We start from the raw sequence: 22,258 nt of genomic DNA, 5'->3' as shown, positions 1-22,258 counted from the left end.
GGGATAATGTTAATTCCAGCCAATATAAAGAAGTTGTACTACAGTGGCTTATTCACACTTTAGAGTGTATCAATAAAATGAAAAGTGAGGTTATGTTTTCTCTGCTTGGTGAGGTTGGAGTTGGTAGATGAGCACTGGTAAGACATAGCCAGGATTCCCTAATGTTGCATGTTAAAGACAAGTCTCAAGGTACCGGGCTGTCCTTAACTAACAACATGCTAAATAGCTAAAATACATTACCTTGTGGCTTTGTAGCCGAGAAATTGTCATTTGTTTGCTTCAAAAACAACTCCAAAGCCTTGACAAGGGACATCTTTTTACAAAAGCATCACATCATCAAATGGTGTTTTTGTCCATAATCCTCATAGCACCTTTAAATTGGGCCAACATTAAGAAGTGATTTAGGAGGAATGTCGCTTCTCTTGCTGAGTTAACAGAGTTGACATAATTTAAGCGTTATAAATGTTAGCCAAGATCTTTGTATTTTTCAGGGGTGGAAACTACCATTGATCACAAAAAAAGAAAAACGATTGTTTAAATCACTCAATATCCATAAAACAAATATGCATTAGAAGCCAAGTATGTGAAGTATTTAAATAAAAGTGATGAGCTCGTGGTAGGAGCAAAAAAAAGCAGCTGAACTCTGGAAATAGATCCATACGAGGAGCTCTTGAACGCAGCAATACTGCAGTGCCACTTGAAGGGGCGGGCACGTGAATTGTATCCGCCTCCTTTTCACCATATATGGCCAGTCTGGCGGTTCGGCGAGTGGCTACATCCACCCGGCGAAAAGTGGACACGAGACGTCGTTGTGCTCCCGAAACCAGTGATTCCGTATCAAGGTAAGGGAGATATTTACAGTGTGTGACAGTGACGACACATTGGGATTACATAAACAAAGTACTGTTGAAATAAATCACAGTTAAGTGAAAATCTCATTAAAGGTTGATTTAGCCGCTTTCAGATCCCGTCGTAGCTACTTGGGCCTTGCGTCAGGTTAGCATTTTAGCTTAGCTTAGCATTATAGCTAACGCAGTCAACGAGGCTTTTCTATAAATTGAAACAGCCTTCTTTTAGTGTATGACATTATGTCTTATTATGCTATAGGGCTCTATATATAAGAGAACTTCACTGTGTAATGGGATATGAGCCGTTTGTATTGGCGGCATCAGCTACCGGTAGCATCAGCTGGGCTAACAGGCTATGTGGTGTTCAGGGCTCAACGTGCGAGCAGGTGGGACTGTAGAGAGCAAGCTGCGGTGACTCAAACATCCTTCCTCTGTTCGATCCGTCAGGCCTGTTGTTGTTATTGAACGTTTTTATTCGTATCATAATACCAGGGCTTCGAAGTCGCACCATGAGCTCAAATGCCGGTACATTTTGACACCGGTTAATCTCCCTCTGTTGCCACATACTGTAAGCGATTAGACACCTACAGCAGTTTTTATCACATTACTAATATTCTGATTCTATTTAACTAGTAAAAAAAAAACAAGGATTAGACATGAAATGATAAAACTAAAGGATTTGACATATTTTTCTTCACATGGTAACTGAACAGTGTATAAATCTGTCTCCTCACTCTTTTATGTCTTACCTCTCTACAGCTTCGCACCACAATGCCATCCGATTTAGCAAAGAAGAAAGCAGCGAAGAAGAAGGAGGCTGCAAAAGGTCGCCAGCGTACCAAGAAACCTGAAGAAGTCAAAGATGGTGAACAAGCAGAGGTGCAGAGTAATGGAGCGGAGAGCAATGGTGAGCAAATCTGCACCAAGTTTGTTAAATTCAAACAGATACTCAACACTCTAACATGGCTTTGGAAGCAAAGTAGTGAAACTGATTTTTGATTTTTCAGGTGTTGCGAGTTTGACAAAGGAACTGGACGAATTTGAGCTGGCCAAGACAGAGGCCAGGGCAGTGACAGGCGTGTTGGCCTCGCACCCCAATAGCACTGATGTTCACATCAGCAGTCTGTCGCTCACCTTCCACGGTCAGGAGCTTCTCGCAGACACCAGTCTGGAGCTCAACTCGGGGAGACGCTACGGGCTCATTGGCCTAAACGGCACAGGTAAGAGGTCTTTACACCTGTTTGAAAACACTGAGTGGTTGAAAGCTACATTTTGATTTAATTCTGTCATAAGAGAATTAATTTTTCTACTTTCACCTGCCAGGTAAATCCATGCTGTTGTCGGCCATCGGACATCGTGAAATTCCCATTCCGGAGCACATTGATATTTACCACTTGACCCGGGAGATGGCGCCCAGTGAAAAAACAGCTCTACAGTGCGTCATGGAGGTGGACGAACAGAGGATAATGCTGGAGAAGGAGGCTGAGAGACTTGCCCATGAGGACTGTAAGTTACAGATGAATCAAAGTAAATGAAATGAGCATAAAGTTGTAGTAGAAGCAAGAGATTACACCTACAGCAGCTTTTAGAAAACACCTTTTTTCTCGCCTTTCTGTGCACAGCTGAGTGTGAGAAGCTCATGGAGCTCTACGAGCGCCTGGAGGAGCTGGACGCAGACAAGGCAGAGGTGCGAGCTTCTCGGATCCTCCACGGCTTGGGTTTCACCTCTGCCATGCAGCAGAAGAAACTGAAGGACTTCAGTGGAGGATGGAGGATGCGTGTTGCTCTGGCCAGGTATAAGAAACAAGTGCATCCTCCGTGATTTACAAAATACAGTGCACAGTTATGGTTCAGGAAATGTACAGAGACAAGAAGTTAAATGTGAATTTCATATTTTGACAACTTTCTATATTTATCCAGAGCTCTGTTCATCAAACCCTTCATGCTGTTGCTGGATGAGCCCACTAACCACTTGGATCTGGACGCCTGTGTGTGGTTGGAGGAGGAGCTGAAATCGTAAGCTGACACCCACATCCTCACTTAGACGAGTCCAGCATTTGATGATGCATCACTGATCCTGCTTCTTTTTTAACGCCAGGTTCAAGCGAATCCTTGTGCTCATCTCGCACTCCCAAGATTTCCTGAACGGTGTGTGCACCAACATCATCCACCTGCATCAGAGGAAACTGAAATACTACACGGTGAGAGCTCCACCAGCCTGGGGTACCTGGAAGCAAGAGGCGAACAGCGTCTGCTATATATGATCTCATAAAGCTTAATAAGGAAACTGGGGGAGGGCTGCTTCTAAATATGTGTCTCTGTAGTCTGCCTCGTCCGATGACCGTGCAAATCTATTTTTGCTTCCAGGGTAACTATGACCAGTATGTGAAGACCAGAGAGGAGCTGGAAGAGAATCAGATGAAGCGCTTCAACTGGGAACAGGACCAGATAGCACACATGAAGGTGAATGAGTGACACCAAGTGGTGGAAGATGGTCACTGCACAAAGTCAACCAAATGAGTCTTCACCAATCTTATCTCAGGGTGTCATAAAATCACATTTCTATTTTAATTAGAGGAGCTATTTTTGTCTCTTTTTAATTAAGGTCATTTAAAGATGATAAAACCATAACTCAAATGTTTGATGTTTACCTCTTTAGATTGTAGCTAAATTAAATTTCCATTGATTGGCAATTATAAAAAACAAACCTTGAACACATCGGGATTGTTTTTTCCCTCTCCTCTTTCCTCTTAGAACTACATTGCCAGGTTTGGTCATGGCTCTGCAAAGCTGGCGCGACAGGCTCAGAGCAAAGAGAAGACGCTGCAGAAGATGGTGGCATCAGGCTTGACTGAAAAAGTTGTGAATGACAAGGTACCTGGAAAATTCTATCTTTAGCCTAAATTGAAAAATTGACCAATCGTGACCCTTGGAGATAGTTCTAAAACTGACCTCTTTCTCCTGCAGACTCTGTCATTTTATTTTCCTCCCTGTGGGAAGATTCCTCCTCCTGTTATCATGGTTCAGAATGTGAGCTTCAAGTACAGCGACAACACAGTGAGTACTTTACATGATCCTGCAGTGGTACCTTGACTTATGAGTGTCCCAACTTATGAGTTTATCAAAACATGAGCAGTTTCTCAGACAAATTTTTGCTTTGGTCTGAGTGTGTTGGAGCCCAAAATGTAACAACAATCTGAAATGTAATCTACAAACAAATCAATAAAACCTGAAATGTAATAACTGGTCGATATGTAACAAAAGTCCTGAGCTGGGAACACCCCACAGATCGTTGGTGCAGCAGAAGCCACAGTGAACGCCTCAACATCCATCCGGTATTATTCACTCTTAGCCATTAGCTCACGGTGGAAGCATTAGTGTTGTGCTTGCATATGTGTTTTGCAGTTGTTTTGCTAAACTTTCAGATTTTATTCCAAAGAAACGCCAACAAAAAGTTGAGACAGGGCATGCAACAGTGCTACTTGATGACACTTGCCTAACTCATTTAGAAACAATCTGAAAAAGGCGGATAAAACAGAGCTCAAAAGGTCAAAATCGGCCAATAAGATTCAGTTATTCACGCCACCTCAATCAGCATCTGAGGTCGTCTGATCTCAAAGATAAGTCCTGTACGTTATACTTGATAAATTCAGTTTATTCTTCTACCCTCTATTTTTTTGTTTTTAAACATTATTTGTTCTTAGGAAGTGTATTTTTCTTATTTTAAAACACAACAAAAAACATGGTCTGTTTTGGGGGGTCCAGAACAGATTAATGGCATTTCAATTCATTTCAATGGGAAAATTAATTTGACCAGTAATTAAAGTCACAAGCTCCATCATGGATTGACCTAAACTTGCAAGTCAAGGCACCACTATGCATTCAAGTTTTCCAAGATCCAAGCATATCCCTGAATTAACTTTTTACATTTCCTGTAGCCGCACATTTACAAGAACCTGGAGTTCGGTATTGATTTGGACACACGAGTTGCACTGGTGGGGCCCAATGGAGCAGGGAAGTCCACGCTGCTGAAGCTGCTTATGGGAGAGGTAGATACAGTGGATTTCCATATTTACCTGCCACTGTTTTTAAAAAAGAGCAACAGAATGATTTTTCTTCCATCTTAACAGCTCCTTCCCACTGACGGCATGATCCGCAAACATTCTCACGTCAAGATCGGCAGATATCACCAGGTAAACCACCAGAACTCCTCAATGTACCTGCATTTAATAAGAGTAGAGTTTATTCAGGAAGTAAAATACATGTGTCTGGTCGTGTTACAGCATCTGACAGAGCAGTTGGAGCTGGATCTGTCTCCTCTGGAGTACATGATGAAGTGTTTCCCTGAGATCAAAGAAAAAGAGGAGATGAGGAAGATCATCGGTCGGTACGGGCTGACGGGAAAACAGCAGGTAGGACAATCAGTCCTGTGAGAGAAGTTGGAGTTTTTGTTCACAGCTTCCTGAAATAACCCTGGATGTCTCTCCTCCAGGTGAGTCCGATCAGGAATTTGTCCGATGGGCAGAAGTGCCGGGTGTGTTTCGCCTGGCTGGCCTGGCAGAATCCTCACATGCTGTTCCTCGATGAGCCGACAAATCACTTGGACATCGAGACCATTGACGCGTTGGCAGAGGCTGTCAACGAGTTTGACGGTGGCATGATGCTGGTTAGCCACGACTTCAGGCTAATTCAACAGGTATGCATTGAATAAATTCAAAGTTTTAGCTGAAAATGGCTTCACAAACACCAGGATCTGACTTCCTCTTTCTAACAATGTTTGTTTTTCTCCAGGTGGCTCAGGAGATCTGGGTGTGTGAGAATCAAACCATCACAAAGTGGAATAGGGACATCCTGGCATACAAGGAGCACTTGAAATCAAAGATTGAAAAACAAACGCATGACATCTAAATAAACACAACCACACTCTGAGCCACTCCTTTACCTTGCATCATGGATCTGACCTGCAGGCTCTGAGAGGACGAGCAGGATTGTTTGCTTTCCAGGAAACACCCGCAGTGGAACTGAAACAATCTCTTATGCATCTTATTGGACACGTCTCTTGTACATGTTGTACTGTAATTTTCAATCATGGTTTGACAGTGCTGCACCATGCTAAACCCCAGCCCTCCAGCCCTGCCCCCCTCCCCTTTTCTTTCACCTCAGGCTGCACTCTGATTGGCTGATTCACCTGACGCATCTCAGTGCATTTTGGAATGCATTCCATTGTGCTGTCTTCACAGAAAAGTTTTATTTTTCCAAATGTTCTGTTATATCCCCACATGTATGCAGCAGCTTTTAGGTCATATTTTATGATATTTAAAAGTTGACTTTTTCTGTGTAAAAGAGCAGTTCTGCCTTATTTAACAATGTAATGCAATAAAGATTTGTCTGAATAAACAGAACATAAAAACAGCACGGGTAGATTTACAAGCCTTTATTATTCATTTAAAACTTAAAGAATATAGTATTTGTTTCCAAAAATCAAAAACTGTTAGGGAAAATAAACTATTTTACATCTCTGTAAACAAGACAAAAAAACATGGAGTGATTTACAGAAGTTGCTTTGGATTTTGGCCTCTGAGCCTCATAGCAAACTCGACCCTACACTTTTCACTACGTCCTCTGAAAATAACTGGACCAACTCAAAAATGCTGGCATTTCTTTGCATAACAAAACCTAACAAAAGCATGTAATGTCTGTTTTCCACTCATAAATGAATTTAAAGCATCTCCAGGATGCACCTAATGGGTAAATTACACTTTTTTTTTTTAAGGTGACATTTTGCTAACACTGACCTTATACCTACACAGGCGCCATCACAAAGAACTGAACTGGAGTGATTGTAAAAGCTGTATTTTTCTGGTCAATTTGAATGGTAAAAATAGTCCAATTTTCCCATCACCTCTCCAGTTTACAATTAACTGATGTAAGTTGTTTCACAAAATGTAATTCTTTATAATAAATTTTATGTTTTACATATTTACCTCCCTGAGAGACATTTCTAATTTTGACGATTTTGTGTCAACTTTTAACGACATCACAAGAAAAGAGTATGGAACTACACATACAGATCCTGTTTGATCAAAACGTTTAACGTGTCATAATTTATGTTAGAGGGTAAGGGCCACAGTAAAACAGTTAGCTTGATGGTGAAATCATGCTATTGCAATTAAGTCGTAACTTTAAGAGATTTAAAATTTAATTTTGTGAAAAGACAACTTAATTACAGGCGACATGCTGAAGTATATTACCTCGTTAAATTTGAATTAATTCTGACAAATTCAGATCCTAATTTCTTATAGACTTTAATCTCATACATAACTATTTTGCTGATAGTCTTGTAACATTACAGTCTTTATTGTGACAATATTGGTTAATGTTAAAACTTTTAGAAACTTTTTTTTCACCATAATTTAACATTCAGATGAATGTACCTGACAGAATCTGGTAACGTTACAATTTAATTTTAAATATATAATCTTGCACATTCTGATTTTATACTGACTTATATCGTTTGACATTACTACCTTGTATGAAGTTTTTGACTAAAATTTTGTGACATTTAGAATAAACTCAACTTTAATCTACTAACACTTTAAATTTATTTTAACAATGATTTTGTGAAATATGACTTTGTTGACGTAGATCTCATAACTTTAAAGTTTTATTTTAACTATAATCTCGTACATTATACAATTTTTTTGTCAATAATCTTGAGACATGACATCTTTATTGCGAGTTCAATCAACTTGTTGGATCGTTATCTCTTGGGCGTCGGGGCAGTTTACTGCATGAGCACGAGCACAAGCATGTGGACAGCGCGTGTAATCCATGACGTATGATCGCCGCGAGCACACCTCTCGGCAATCATTTTAAACAAAGCGGAGGTGTTAGAGGGCTGTGTCGGGCCAAAATGACTAACCATACGTCAAAAAGTCCCTAAAGTTGTAGCAGTGCTCTCCGTGTCTCATTGTGCTGATAATGATGACATCACGCTTCATGTAAACAGACGCTTCACGATGACGTAGGGCCATGCGCGTGTGTGATACAAACGCCCGCCAAAGCCTGGTTCCTATTGGAGTAGTGTGACCACGCCCTTAATCCCATACACAATAAATTAATTTTCAACTATAATCCCGTAACAATCAACTTTTATTTCGTACATTATGACTATTTTGACCTTAGTCTTGTAACTTAAATCTTGTGTATTACAAATAAATTTTAACTATGATCTTGAACAGTGACTTGTTATGTAAAAAATCAGTCATTTTGTTTTACTGTGGCCTACATCCTCAGACATGCTAGATCAGTCAAGATATGGTATGAATATGTGTCACGGTGGCAGGACTGACTTTAACCTTTATGGATGTAAAAATCAAACAAACGGACATGTCTAGCCTTCTAAGTATGTAGCTTCACCAAAACGAAAGAAAAAGTAAAAAAATCTTTATTTCCCTAAGTAGCTGACATCATCTGCAGGAGTGTTTAACCCTTGCCTGAAAAAAAAAACAATAGAGCCAAATATCTGAGAAAACAGATTATCATCAAGTTATCTAAACATAATTTAACCATTTAATTTATCCAACATTGCATTAATATAGCTCAGGAAGACTATCTCTTGTCCCAGCCTTTCGAAAATATTTTCCTTAAAGTGAAAATTTGTTATTGAGGTTTGATTTAAATTCTACACATAGCAGTTTGTTAGTTTAAAATCTGATTATACATGCTGTGATCTAAGTTACATTTCCATCATTCAACATCTTCCTGCTTAAATAGAGGAGCGCAGGCAGCTCCAACTTCTAAGGCTGCGGGTAAAGCTTTAAAGCTGTTGCTGGAGTTAGTCGGTTAAATTCTCCACGGGTAAAATTTGTCTGTTTTTGCCAGTAAATACAGATTGATTATAAATACATGTAAACGTTGAAAATAGCCACAAGGCTCCTGTTTAAGGTTTCAACTTGGTAGCGTGCATGATTGAAAGATTAGTGGCACTAGCTGCAGCTGAAACAGTGCAAGTAGAAGGAGTGTTTGCCGATTGTCGGAGTGTCCTCAGGTGTCAGCGTGTTACAGGGCAGGGGGGAGTAGGGGGACTTCAGTGGAACGAGGTGCGTTCACCTGAATGTGACAGTATGTGAGGACCAAGTCAAGATACGGACACTCACTGGGCTTCCCATTCTTCGTCCGAGACGTCATCGGGGGAAATGGTGCGAGTGTTGCTGGCTCGGATGCTGCTGATGTTTGTGAAGGAGAGGAGGTTTGCAATACCCACGAGGCTGACGCCGGTTCCATCGAGATTCACCTGAGCCAGATGCATATGTTTGAGGAACTTCAGACCTGAGGAGGAAAGAGGAAATCAGGGGAATTGTTCAACCAACCAAGCAAGCCAGATTAAAATCAAACTCACAAAACCAGAGTATAAAAATGTGAAGAGGATGAGGCTGAGTGCAAATAAAAAGAGCAGCAGCAGCAGCAGGAGGAGGATGAGGAGAACAAAATAAAGGAATAAAGTAATGCTGGCAATCACTTTGACAGTTGCGTAGGCAGCTGTAGAAGGTGGTAGTTAAAAAAAGTAATGAAGCACCACTAACAAAAGCTACCAGCAGGGGGCAGCAAGAAACCAGCTCAGTGTAGTCACGTTTTTGAAACCCTTCATAAAACCAACGTGTGATTTAATCCTTCCTTTACATGACATGCCAAATACTAGGGGTAGGAGAAAAAAATCAATTCACATAACTATTGGGATTTTTTGTTTTAAAATTTTTAAAGGGGCTGTGAGAAGTTTCTAAATTATCTTGAAAAAGTCTCTCTTCTAGGTATATGCCTGATCGTATTCCACATTTTGAAATGAGATTATCAGCGCCACTATAGGTTATTTAGAAATGCTACTTCCTAGCTTCCACACTGGATTTTGCTCTAGAAAAGCCAAACAGGAAAGTGATACAGCCCAAGCTTAAGGCTAACACAGGGGCTAATCTGTTTGTGATAATGTTCATTCCAACCCACAGTCAGCAGTTATTCTGCAGTGGTCTGTTCAAACTTGAGAGTCTATCAATAAAATGAAGAGTGAGGTTACGTTAGCTCTGATTGGTGGATGACTGGCAGGAAATAACCAGGATTCATTAAAATTATACATTACGGACATGCCTTAGAGCACAGAGCTGTCAGTTTTCGTAAGTGCAGCCAGCTGTTAAACTACGGGACAAACTTACAACGTTTGCTTGTTGTTATGTTTCAAACAACAGCGCTACGTGACTCTTGATAAAAACCTTACCTCAGCGCGTTGTATCGGGTAAAAACTTTAATTCCAAAGCAAACACATGCCTTGTTAAAATTTACTTCTTATGACAGTGTGTGTGTGAGACTCCAGGCCAAAAGATGGCGATGCAGTCCAATTTAAACAGATCCTCTCCATAGCATCTCATCGACTATCTATTAACATAATGTCAGACCTATAGACTGTAAAAAAATGGACATCCGCTTGCTCGGCTCTAAGTGAGGTCGCCACAAAAACTGTTCCCCCTGGTGGCTGGCTGCAGTATAGGTTAAAAAATCTGGCTTTCCAGCCAGTATTTTTTTTCGGGGATTGTAGAATATGTTGGTAGGTAGAGTCAAGAAGTGATTAGACTCTTGAAAGAAAAAAAATATTATTATTTTTGTCACCAAGCTCCACTCAGATTCTCCCAGAATCCCTCATCATCTGCACAACTGCTCAATGGCTGCGCCTGTGACGGAGGAATTTTGGCATCAAAACCGATGATAATGATAAATGGCTGAGCCACGCTGTCCACTCTATATACAGTCTGTGGTCCGACCCCCCTGAATAAATCCTAAAAATTGACTCACATGTGATGTGCCTTTTTTGGGAAGATATGGCTCTTGATAGTCTGTAGACATCATCATCATCATCATCATTCAACTTTGTCACATCTGTCTGATGTTAAAAAAGCAAACTTAAAATCTGGAAAATCAGAAATATTGAAGGATTGCAATTCGAATTGAATTGGCATCCCAAAAATCTTAAAAGAATAAAATTGGGAGAAAAGCCAATTGTCCCAGCTTTAAATGTCAGAGCCAGCAATGGCTTACAACTGCTGTTAAACCCACTCACATTCAGCGTCCTATTTTGGTAAGATAAAATTAATATGAATTCAATAATCTACATAAAAATACAAATTTAAGCTCTTACACTCTATTTCCACGTGGAAAATTAGCATCACAGCAATAGATCTGCTTCTGTTTTCTGCGATCAAGAAGCTTAAAAGATTTAAAGTCTGATCTTACCGTGGTCTGTGATCCGCGTGCGGCTGAGATTTAGCTTCACAAGGTGATTGCAGCGGATAAGACCTCTCCTCACGACTGTGTCTCCCACCTGGGTACTGGCCAACCCCAACACCTAAAAGAGGAAAAAACACACCAAACTCTAAAATCGCTGAAAAAAATCTTCCTTTTAACATTTAATCCAGTCACAAATCCTCTTTGTATAACATAAATTAACATATTGGACATTAGGTAATCAGTTCTATCCACTGTCTGAGCCTCACATTAAGCCAAGCTTATCATGTTTTTATATCAACAGGTTTGAAAAGGGTCTACGACTTAATGAAGCAAGGTTTAATCTGTAAATCTATTCACCTGGAGGTGTGGCAGGCAGGTGATGAGTTCTGCCACTCCTCTGCTGGTGACCGCCGTCCGGTCCAAACACAGCTCCTGCAGCTCCTGTAGACCCCGCAGAGAGGGAAGCCCTGCGTCCGTCACCTGAGTGTTGCTGAGGGACAGCTTCTTCAACCTGCACAGAACGAACACGACACTCAGACAAACATGTTTCCAAAACAACACAAAAACAGGTAGAGAAGATAAGATTTACCTGTTCATGGTGGACAGCTGGCTGATTCCCTGATCTGTGACCTGTGTGTAGTCGGTCAGATCCAGCTCTGACAGGAGACACAGTCTGGAGAGGAAAGACAAACCGCTGTCTGTGACAGAGTGGCGTCCAGGCAGGGTCAGCTGAGTCAATCGCAGACCTGCGAGACAAGAGAAACAGTCTTTAGAAATATTATTTAAAAACAACATTTTAGTTTTTCTTTGAGTGCAGAAAGAAGTTGAGAGAAAGCATCAGCATCAGCACTTTTACAGAAAATGTTAGATCAATGATTATTTCAATTTAAGGACCTGAGATGATCTCCAGAGCCTGATCTCCGTCTGCAACGGGGATCCCAGCCAAGCTAAGGGATGTCAGAGCAGGGTGTGAGGCGAGGTGCTCCAGAGAGCTTTCTGTCACCGCTGTCCCGTCCAGGTTGAGAGTCTGCAAGCTGGGGAGCCGCGCCAAAGCAGACACATCCTTCACCTGACGGACAATGGGACAAAACGTCAGGAGGGAAATTCTTTTCAAGTCCTTCAGGTTTCCAGGTAAAGCTGAAGTACCTTTGTCTGCTTGATGCTGAGGAGCCGTAGCTGTGGTACGCAGCCGGGAAGAACGGCTAGCGTGGCCTCAGTCACAGCCGTCTGGTTCAGGCTCAGCTGAGAGAGGCAGGACGGCGCCGACTGGAGGTACAGAACCATCCCTGTGTCTGTCACTTTGGTGTGGTCCAGCGACAGGTAACACAAGTTCTTTAATCCTGGGAGGAAAATCACAAAACTTCAACACAAAGAGCAAACACTGAGCACAGAGCAGCTTATGTTGGGATCTGGTGTTCTTGCACGTAAATGCCTTTAAGGTGGAGTTACATAACATTTTATTCTCTCTAATAACAGCATCCTAATCCTTGAAAGAGAGTTGGTTTGTTTGAAGTCCAACCTGTGATTTGCTGTAGGCAGGAGTCTGTTAGTTTGCTACAGGAGGCCAGGTTGAGGTACTGGAGTTTGACTAGGCTGGACAGGATTGAGAGGCCGGAGTCTGGAAGATTCAAAAATACAGAAAAGTTAACTCAAGAAAATGTATAATGAATGATTTAAGACTCCCTTCTTGGAGAACAATCGTACCTGTAATGAGGGGTGAGTTGACCAAGCTGAGGTGCTTCAGTGCCGTGAACGCCCGTAACTGCCGCAGAAGCTCATTAGTCGAGTAAGGGTAACAGTTTAGGACAAACTTCTGCAAAGGGCAGCCAAAGAAGAGCTCCAGAGTGCGTGGACGTAGCAGCCTCTCGCGGGACATGTGGTTGAGCAGAAGCTCAGCGAGCTCCGGGGTGAGTCCTGCCAGACTGCTGCTGTACTGCATGCTGGGAGCTGACAGACAGTGAGTAAAGAGAGCAGTGAGACACGTTTCCTGACAAATCTGTGAGTCGCACTCATCATTCTGCGCTGTCTTTTACCGGTCATGAGGTGGACAGTGGCGCGGGTGGCCAAGGCACATAGGGACGGCACGCTGGGGGTCCTGAACGGTCTCTTCGGGGGGGAGGGTTGTCCCTGTGAGGCACGGGGGTCTTCTTGCTGAGCAGCTCTCTGGAGACGCTCCACTGCAGCCAAACCTGCAGCGACAGGAGCAACTCGACCTCCATCTTCAGGGTCTGCTGGGTCTTCGGCTGGAGCCTCCCTGAAACACAAAGACACACAGACACAAGGCTCCTTTACATTTCAGATCTCCTCCGTCTCAAACCAATGATTGAGTCCTTTAACAAAAACCTACCAGGAGAAATTTCTTATAGCAGGAACTGACATTTTATACTATTTTATACATCTGCAGCTGCAGCTCAGAATCTGCTCAGGCCCAAACAGGCAGCCAGTGAAGTGGGACCAGCCACATGTGTTCTACATTATGGTAACCCAAGCTGATGCTTTCTTAATCACATTAGACAGAAAAAAAAAGGAAAAGACTAGCTAAGATTTAAAGAAGTGCGACTTTGTCCACAGGGGGGCGACACAACTTAAAGAAACCAAAAGTGCCTCTCATCAGCTTTAAACAAGACTTAAAGAGGCCCATGGCAGCACTCACTGCTAATTTAGAAAAGAGGAAAAACGATGCATGCCTTTACATCTTTAACAACATCCGTAAAAGTCGTTAAATTTGTGGCCAGTTTCTTTGACTTTGACTAGAATCAATAGACGGGTGTGAAAACTTGCTAAATATTGTGGAAAAAAGTCACTGAGCTGGCAAAACTGGGTTTGGGCAGAGCTATGGTCAAAAACCTTGGTGTTTGAGGCCCACGCCCATTCAACGTGCCACTAACCAATTAGGAGATCCTTTTGTGATGATGTCAACATTTTAGCAAGTCTCATGAGGATCTGAAGCTTTATTCAGAGCTAAATATTTTGAACGGTTGAGATTTCTATGACATATAAATATAATATATAATATAATCTATTGCCCTTGTATGAACAATAAATCAAAACCTTAAGGCCAACAAAGGACTGTTTGTCCATTAAACTGCAGATCAATTTGCAACACTTAGTCATTTAAGATAATAGACTGTGGCTGTTTTTGGCTGTAAACAGCCACATAGTTCCATACACAAGCTTCCCATCTCAGAAGAAGACAAGACTAAGTGGCTAGAGTTCATTTATCAAGGAAATGTTCCAGCTACACTCAGTAAAACTGTGCATGTGTGTGCTAGTCACTTCACGGCCGACTGCTTTTCCAACTATGGACAGTACACCAGAGGGCTAGTGAATAGACTGGTCCTGAATCCAGGCGCATTACCAACCATCCACCAACAAACCTGGGACCCTGGAAATGTGAGTATTTTAAATGCTGTGTGCTGTGGAGCAGATGTAAGAGCTTTTCCTCAGTGTCCCCCTGTCTCTGTGTTAGCTTCAGGATGCTAACTTAAGCTGCGGTTAGCCTATTGTTTTAGCCTGTAATGTTACGGTAAACGAGCTTCGCTGTTTTCTAAACATTGTGCACTTGGAGCTCGTGGCGCCGTTCTCAGTGACACTGAAGAGTGGGGCAGTATCAGCGGTGGCTCATTTACATATGAAGGTCACGCCCACTAAATCAGACCGTTCTGAACAGAGGGGCTATGAGAGCCTGGAAACAATGCTGCTGTGTTGATGTATTGGCTTTTTGGACCAAAACATGTTACTACCATTTCATGAAGACATCAATGATCCATATCAAACTGCAGAAAAGGAGCAGAATATGGGACCTTTAACTATAACTTTCTACAAAATACTTTTAACCATTGTTGTAGTGACATGCACTGATCCTGAGCATTAGGTCACATTATTATCTCTCTGTTAAAAAAAACCTACCTGAGCCGATTGCCTTGCTCTGGCCAGTGGTGCCGGGGCTCAAACTCTCCACGAAACCGGTTCTCTGGAAAGAAAGGCAGCCTCGGCATTCCTGTGAAAATAATCCATGATGATATTACCCATACTGGAAATCAAAGACATCAAACCTGCACAAATCTATGCACATTATTAGTCAATGGTAAAAGAATACAGTTGCAGTACTGGAGTTTATGCAAAAGAGAAAAATTCCCACACCTCTAATCAGCATCATTGCTTCTTGTTCTCTGATTCTCCAGCTCTAAGTCTGAGTCAGCTCTTTCCAGTTTCCAGTTTCAGGGGTACTATATCTGAACCACATGCTCTGAAAGGCTGCATATGATTTGCTGAGCAGCTGTAAGCACTTTGAGAGCTCAGTTCCCGCCGGTCTGGATCAGCACTTCTGACCCTGTGTGCAATATGTTTGTCAGAAATGGGGCATTCACCTACATATTTCCTAATCCTAATCTTTCTTACATACGACTCTCATTACCAGGGAGGTCAGTCTGATGACTGTGCAGGCTGGGACTTATGTAACCAGAGAGAGTAGAAAATGAATGAAAGTTACTCCTGCAGCCGAAAGAGAGAAACTGGGTGAAAAGTTTGGGGGTGGGAGAACAAAAAGTTCCACGCTGGATGAAGAAAAAGGAGATGCATGGAGGCGGGGAAAAGTGGGTCACAGAAGAGACAAGGTGTCCACGTTGACCCTGGACTCATGGAGCTATACCGTTAAGCATGTAGGGTGGATCATCCTCTCCTTCTTGTTCTCCTTCGACTTCTATGCCAGCGGCGTCCTCAGCTTCTCCGGGTACCAACCTTTGACCTCGCCCTGTTGAACACCACCAGAAATATATTTAATATTTCAAGTCCTGTTTCTAATTTTCTTTTCTGAATAAAGAATTGTGCTCTTTATCACCAAATCCTCTGAGAAATGAGCCATCCAGTAACAAACTAATACGCTGTCAAGTTCATTATTAATTTTAGATGAAAGCTAAAGCCTGTACCTTTGAGAAAACTGCATTTTCACCTTGTGCACTTTCTGATTTTGGGATAATTTGAATGAACTCACCAGTTCTGACACTGTTTTTGCTTCCAAAATCAAACATTAATACAAAGGAGTTACTTGTAAGAACCATCCTGACCGCTCAGATTGTCTAAGACAGTCCTGCTTTTTGTATCACGGGTCAGAACCAAACATGGAGAAGCAGCGTTCAGTTTTTATGCTCCAAGTATGCAGAACAACCTCCCAGGAAATATCAGGTCTGCTGAAACTCTCAGCTTGAAGACTTGCCTGTTTACAGCTGGCTTTTATTACTTATTCTTTAATTGATTTTTAAATGTTTTGTAGTGATTCTTTTTTATGTGTGAATCACTTTGAATTGCTTTGTTGCTGCAAAGTGCTTTATAAATAAACTTGCCTTGCCACATTGATTGGCTTCTACATGTTTTAAAAATCAATTGAGGCTAAGTGTACTGTGACAAACTTGGCTTTTTACCAAGCAAGATCAAAATAATTAAGATTGGTAGTCATGCATACGCTAACAGCTTTGTAGATTCATGACTCCATTACACGAGGGTAATGACCTAAGGAGATTTTTCTCCCACCTTGCAGTTTTGCACAACCTCTAAAGGGAAAAAGAGTAAAATAAAGAATTTTTCACATTTTTTTAAGAATGTACAGAAGTATATTGGGGCCACACCTGAAAAAAATGTGGCATTACTTTGTGATATTAAATTTTAGCATTATTACATTATACTGAGTATTGATATTTATCGGACTCAAAGACTTAAAGACTTTGAGTTGTTGTTGGCAACCCCTCTTTAACAGTTGTAGTTTGCATTTTTACAGAAATTATGTAAGCTAGGAAGGAATAAAGCTTGAAAGAATAAATGAAACTAAAGGCAGGTTTATGGACAACCCCACAACAAGTAACAAGACTTATTCAAGGCCAACTTGCTGAAAAAATTGAGGAATTATTTCATCATTATCAAAATTTAGGACATGTGCCTGAGATTGTGTGATTTGCTTTAATGTTGTATTTAATTTCGCTTTTTGAAACTAGTAGTGACATCAATTTATAGCTGGTGTATATTCCTCTCACAATCTTTATTGCTGTATCTTTTTGTTACTAAAGTCTTTACACATATATTTTATTTCATTCTTTTTATTTTTTGTATTTTTCCACTGACTCCGTCAATTTCTGCTGTGATCACAACAATTTCCCAGTTTGGGATCAATAAAGTAATTCTTTTCTACTCTATTCTATTTTATTTTATAACTTTATCAGCCGAATGAGGACAGTCCTGAGGAGGAAAATAAATATTCATGGATATTTTGGAGTCAAAGCTTGAATACCTGTAAAATTAAATACCTCATAAAACCACGATTAAGACTTTTTAAGACTTTTTAAGGGCCTTAATTTCCCTAAAATTGATTTATCACCTTTTTATACTTTTTAAGACCCTGCGGACACCCTGATATAGTATTGTCTGATGTTTATATACAGAAATACTGCTGCTATGGTACGCTTTTCCTACTTGGCAACTGGAATGCTGAACTCGGAGATGACGTCATTCCCACTCCTCACTTCCCAGTTCTGAGTACAAATGGAACGCAGCATTGTAACCATGGAGCCCAAAATGGCTATATGGTTATCTGTTGCAGCAACAGTCTGTGCAGTTAAAGGTTGTCAAAACTCTCAGTATTTTTAAGGATTAAAATTGATATAATTCTTTCTCTTTTTCATTCTAAAGTATTGAGGAAAAACAGTTTTTGAAGTTTAGAAAGTAGAAAGAAAGAAAGAAAGAGTCATTTATTTCTTATTGTGGCCAGAAAGGGGAATGATTATGTTTGTTTGCAGGTGAAGTTGCTCTCAATTCTTCTTGCAGTGTGTCTCTGTGCTCTGCCCTCTGTCACAGCCACTACACTGCCAGCTACTCTCACTCACAGGTCAGCAAATACGGATGTTCTGTTTGTCATTTTAGCATCTAGTATTACGTTATGTTTATGTCTGTTACAGACACACTGAGAGCAGAGCAACAACAATGCTCCGACAACTTAGCCAAGTTTTAAATCACTCCTGCCTGAGGAATGTTGACAGGGAGCTTTACACTTCTGCAGAATGATTAATGCATGAATCTCACTCGTGGGTAATTTTTCTCATCAGTGTGAGGCAAACCTGAAATTATTTTTAAGATCAATTGATGGTTAATATTTGTTTACAGTATTTAACATTTACCCCAGAAGTGAGAAGGCCCAGACAGTGAAGGACCTGCGCCAGGTATTCCTGCATAATTCACCGCCTCCTCCCACAGCTCATTGGGCAGTTGAGGAGGAGGAACAAGGTCCCGCCTTCCCATCCCTTCCAGGACAGGGATCTGTGGTTGAGGAGGTGTCACACATGGAGGTGGCTCATTCTGTTCCACTGCTGGAGGATCTACAGGACTCTGTGCCTCCTGAAGTGTCTCAGGAGCAGTGGTCTGTATACAAAGCGCAGCGTTCGGTGTGAGGCCGAGAGAGCGCAGCGAACAAGCAAGCTCCGCCTCCCCAAAGCGTTTCCGTGGGAAACCCTGGAGGAGAGAGAAGGAGGGGAGGGAGGGGTGACGTCCGGTGATGTGCTCCACGACGCTGCGCAGAGGAGCATCAGCTGGGAAACGCTCACGCATGGACTCACCAGACGGCAGCCGGATCTGCAGCAGAAAACATGTCTGTTACACAAAAAGCATTCCTGCAGCATATGACACCAGCACACAATCAAAGAAATCTTCACCATGAGGATGCAGTTGTTGTCAATGTTGGTCTGAACTTTCCCTCCAAGCTTCTGCCCTTGACTACTGGGGGGAGACGTCTCTGTGGCGGTGCTAGTCTGGTTCTTCTGCTGAAGGCTCTTCCGATCCTCTGCGATTCGCTTCAACACCAACTCACGCTCCTGGTCGAAAAAATCAGAAAATCTGAGATTAAAAACAACTTCAAAGATTAAACTCAGTGACAGTGCACTACAGCTTGTTTTTTTTTTAACAATACCCACCTGCTTCTTTTGCTTTCTCTCTGCTCTGGCCTCCTGAGCGACACGTTGTCTCTCCTGCTCTTCAAAGTCACTCTTGTCCTGTTTGATGCGTGACTCAATGGGTAGTGGTTCAGGAGACAGGTTGCATGACAGTGATGGCCTCAACACCAATGAAGGAGATGTTGCTAGAGTAAGAACCAAAAATAGAAAAACAAATATTTCCTCGCATCCTAAACGTTGTATTTCTTACATGATTAAAAGGTTTGAAATGCTCTGTGTAATACCTTTGCTATCCGAAGTGCCTGCTGCCTCTTTGGGTGGATTGAAAGCAGAAAACGCTGTATCAGCCGGCTGTGATGACTGCTTCACCAACCTGTGTCGTGGATACTGACCCTGCAGGAGCCTATCAACCAAAGGTAAAGAAAGTTGATGGAATTAGCTCAAAAAGCAGTATTTACAGAGCTGAAGGTAAAGAAAGTTGATGGAATTAGCTCAAAAAGCAGTATTTACAGAGCTGAAGGACACTTACTCTGTATAAAAGATAAGAAAGAGTCTGAGGTGACTCACCACTCAGCTGCATCTGCCACAGAGAAATGCCCAGCCTGCACAGCTGCCTGGATCTGCTCCTCTGAAAAACCCATTTCACTGAGGATGAGGAATAACTCCCCGATCGTCTGACGAGAAAGATGACAAATGGAAAAACTCAAAAGGCATATTATTGCAGATTAAAGGGTGGTGGTTCAAAAAAAACAAAACAAAATAACATAAGATCGTTTGAAAAAAATAAAAAAATATGAGTAGTTACTACATAAACTGATACAAAGCTAATATTAAATTAAAATGTTAGAAAACTTGAGTGAGATAAAGTTATAATAAAAAATGTTGCATTTAAATATCCTTGTTTGAACGTCAAACAATATTAAAAATACCAACAAAGCCCCTCACACATCAATGAAAGGTTCATGGTCTTTCTGATGGATTTATTAACTAACGTTGCATGCTATTTTAAAAGCATTTAGCTTTCTGTCTTCCAAAATCAATAGCTATGAGAGAGAGCAAACGTTTGTTTACAATTTCCCCTCGTTATTACAGACTAATATGCTCAAAAGATCGTCCTTTCACCTTAGCAAATCTGAGCTGATTTTGGTCTATAAGCTTTTGTCAGTTACTGTGTCCCATCCAGGATAAGTGCACAACAGTGTCAGCATTTTAAAGCTTAATAACAAACAACAAGCTAAACTACAGCTAACGCTAGGTCCTCCAGCGAAGCTAAAGCTAAGGTAGCTCGGTAGCTAATAAAGAAGCAGCACAGCTCAGTTATTCGCAGCTTACCGGAGAGGATGAAGAACTCATGCCGTTGTTTGGGGTGAATTCAGGGATATTGACGTGCGACTTTGATAAATAAGTTACTTTATTGACTTCCAGAGCTCCTGTGCTAGCTTCATTGACCTCTCCCTCTGTATGTTTTGATTGACAGAATATCAACAACAGAGCAGCCAATCAACACCGCGCACACGCAACGAGTATGGAAGGCCAAGAGGTACATAATTTATGTGTACTTCTGCGTTTTTTCTAAACACTGACATTTAAAAACACCAATGAAATCAACACTAAAAATGAATGTTACACGAGCACAAACTTTTTAAAAAGGTATTAGATGAGCGTCACACGTGTTTTTAAGTAGAAATTTTGAAACTTATTTCTCCATTGATGCAACAGTGTACACATCTGAGGTAACCTACTGTTTGAATCCTCAAAATGCTGTTGTCTTTATTCTCAGAATCTTTATTTTTTGTTTTTTTTTTACTTCCAAATTTGATATTTCTAATCAGATTTTATAAAATTCTTCTTATGTTTTATTTTGTCTTATTAATTTGTTGTATTGTTGCCTTTTACAGGGTTTGTTACCCTTCTGTTATTATTGTGGATTTAAAGTTGTCATTGAAGTTGTCAACCCCGCTTTTGTATTTAATTTCCAAAGAAAATGGTAACCATATTTGGTAAGTGCTGTAAAAATAAACTTGTATTATTATCATTATTATTATTATTATTATTATTATTATTATTATTATTATTATTATTATTATTATTATTATTATTAAAGTAGTAGTAGTAGTAGTAGTAGTAGTAGTAGTAGTAGTAATTATTCAGCATTTAACACCAGCTATAGGTGACAACAATGCATTTCTCCTACAAACACTTGAAGAAGATTAGGGAAGGAAGAAAAGCAAGTTGACAATTACAGTGAAATTTAATAAAGAAAGAAAAGAAAAAAGAGAGAAATACAGATGTAATTACAGGCTTTATAGAGGCTTATGACTTTAAATAGATGAAAATGATAAATTCTCAACAAATCAAGTATTGAGCATGGTTACACCTTCCAAGTGAACCTTTTGATTTTGAGCAATTCTCTGTACATTCTGACTGAGTAAACATTGGATTTCAGATTTTAAAAAAATCTCTATCTTTCGGATCAGACATCGACTTTATTCAAAACTAATATCAAGGGAAAAAAGAAATCTCAACAAACAGTATGATGTTCATGCTCAATAAATGGACCTCTGAGCGTCTATAGCAGAAACCCACCAGCAGGTGTCACTGCATTCAAATTGAGATGACCAACCTAAACAGATCTAACAGGGGGACATATAGAAAGAAAAAAATCCCTTTAAAATAACCCCATTCCTTACTATCTTCAGGCTGTGTAAAAGTGAGCAAAGTTGTGTGTCTGTTGGGACAAAAAATGCATAAAAACTAAGTTTATAAGAAAAGTTTTAAATAATATAAATTGAAGAAAAAGTTCTCCTGGCAACAGGTGGCAGTCTGAAAAAGCAGGTATGACAGAGCAGAAAGAGTGGAAACAGAACTGAGGTGAGATCATCAACAGGGAGGTACCTTGATCATACTGAATAGACCATCGTCAAAGAGTGTGACCTGTTTGTCTTGTCTGTAGCCTATATTTGGTGAGTAACTTGAGGAAATGAGTAGTAGATAAGAAAAGAGGTGATGATCAGCTGATTACAGAGCAGTGAATAGAAGGATGCTATTGGTTAAAATAGGGAGAGACACTGAAATCCCTTAATACTTGCATCAGAAAGTGTGAATACATATCAAAATGGTTTAAAATGTATTGAACAAATATCACTGATAAAAAAAAATGACGTGTGTATGAAATATCACAAAATTAGAGTAAGTATTTGACGTTTT

The 22,258-nt window shown here is 40.7% G+C and overlaps 2 protein-coding genes across 2 annotated transcripts; one reads left to right on the top strand and one right to left on the bottom strand.

The window, feature by feature from the left end:
- Nucleotides 1-739: 739 nt before the first annotated feature.
- On the top strand, nucleotides 740-6,295 carry LOC141807320 (ATP-binding cassette sub-family F member 2). The gene is made up of 15 exons (XM_074693240.1): nucleotides 740-842; nucleotides 1,608-1,755; nucleotides 1,856-2,068; nucleotides 2,172-2,354; nucleotides 2,471-2,642; nucleotides 2,769-2,864; nucleotides 2,947-3,049; nucleotides 3,216-3,311; nucleotides 3,603-3,722; nucleotides 3,816-3,905; nucleotides 4,787-4,897; nucleotides 4,979-5,041; nucleotides 5,132-5,260; nucleotides 5,341-5,544; nucleotides 5,640-6,295. The coding sequence occupies exons 2-15, from the start codon at nucleotides 1,620-1,622 to the stop codon at nucleotides 5,754-5,756; spliced, it is 1,833 nt and encodes a 610-aa protein (XP_074549341.1). The 5' UTR covers nucleotides 740-842; nucleotides 1,608-1,619; the 3' UTR covers nucleotides 5,757-6,295.
- Nucleotides 6,282-20,525, bottom strand: LOC141807319 (uncharacterized). Its single transcript, XM_074693239.1, has 17 exons — nucleotides 20,384-20,525; nucleotides 19,619-19,725; nucleotides 19,336-19,454; nucleotides 19,073-19,236; nucleotides 18,815-18,973; nucleotides 18,284-18,734; nucleotides 15,772-15,873; nucleotides 15,030-15,120; nucleotides 13,154-13,374; nucleotides 12,825-13,067; nucleotides 12,640-12,738; nucleotides 12,267-12,460; nucleotides 12,015-12,189; nucleotides 11,710-11,866; nucleotides 11,478-11,631; nucleotides 11,127-11,238; nucleotides 6,282-9,179 (listed from the first exon to the last, which is right to left on the bottom strand). The coding sequence occupies exons 1-17, from the start codon at nucleotides 20,402-20,404 to the stop codon at nucleotides 9,004-9,006; spliced, it is 2,745 nt and encodes a 914-aa protein (XP_074549340.1). The 5' UTR covers nucleotides 20,405-20,525; the 3' UTR covers nucleotides 6,282-9,003.
- Nucleotides 20,526-22,258: the final 1,733 nt, after the last annotated feature.

This window comes from Halichoeres trimaculatus, unplaced genomic scaffold (assembly GCF_033239565.1).
Source record: "Halichoeres trimaculatus isolate MK-OKI-2021-1 unplaced genomic scaffold, fHalTri1.1 fHalTri1_scaffold_18, whole genome shotgun sequence".
Classification (NCBI taxonomy): Eukaryota; Metazoa; Chordata; class Actinopteri; order Labriformes; family Labridae; genus Halichoeres; species Halichoeres trimaculatus.
Note: the sequence above shows the minus strand (reverse complement) of the source record. Positions and strands in the feature narration are given on the sequence as shown.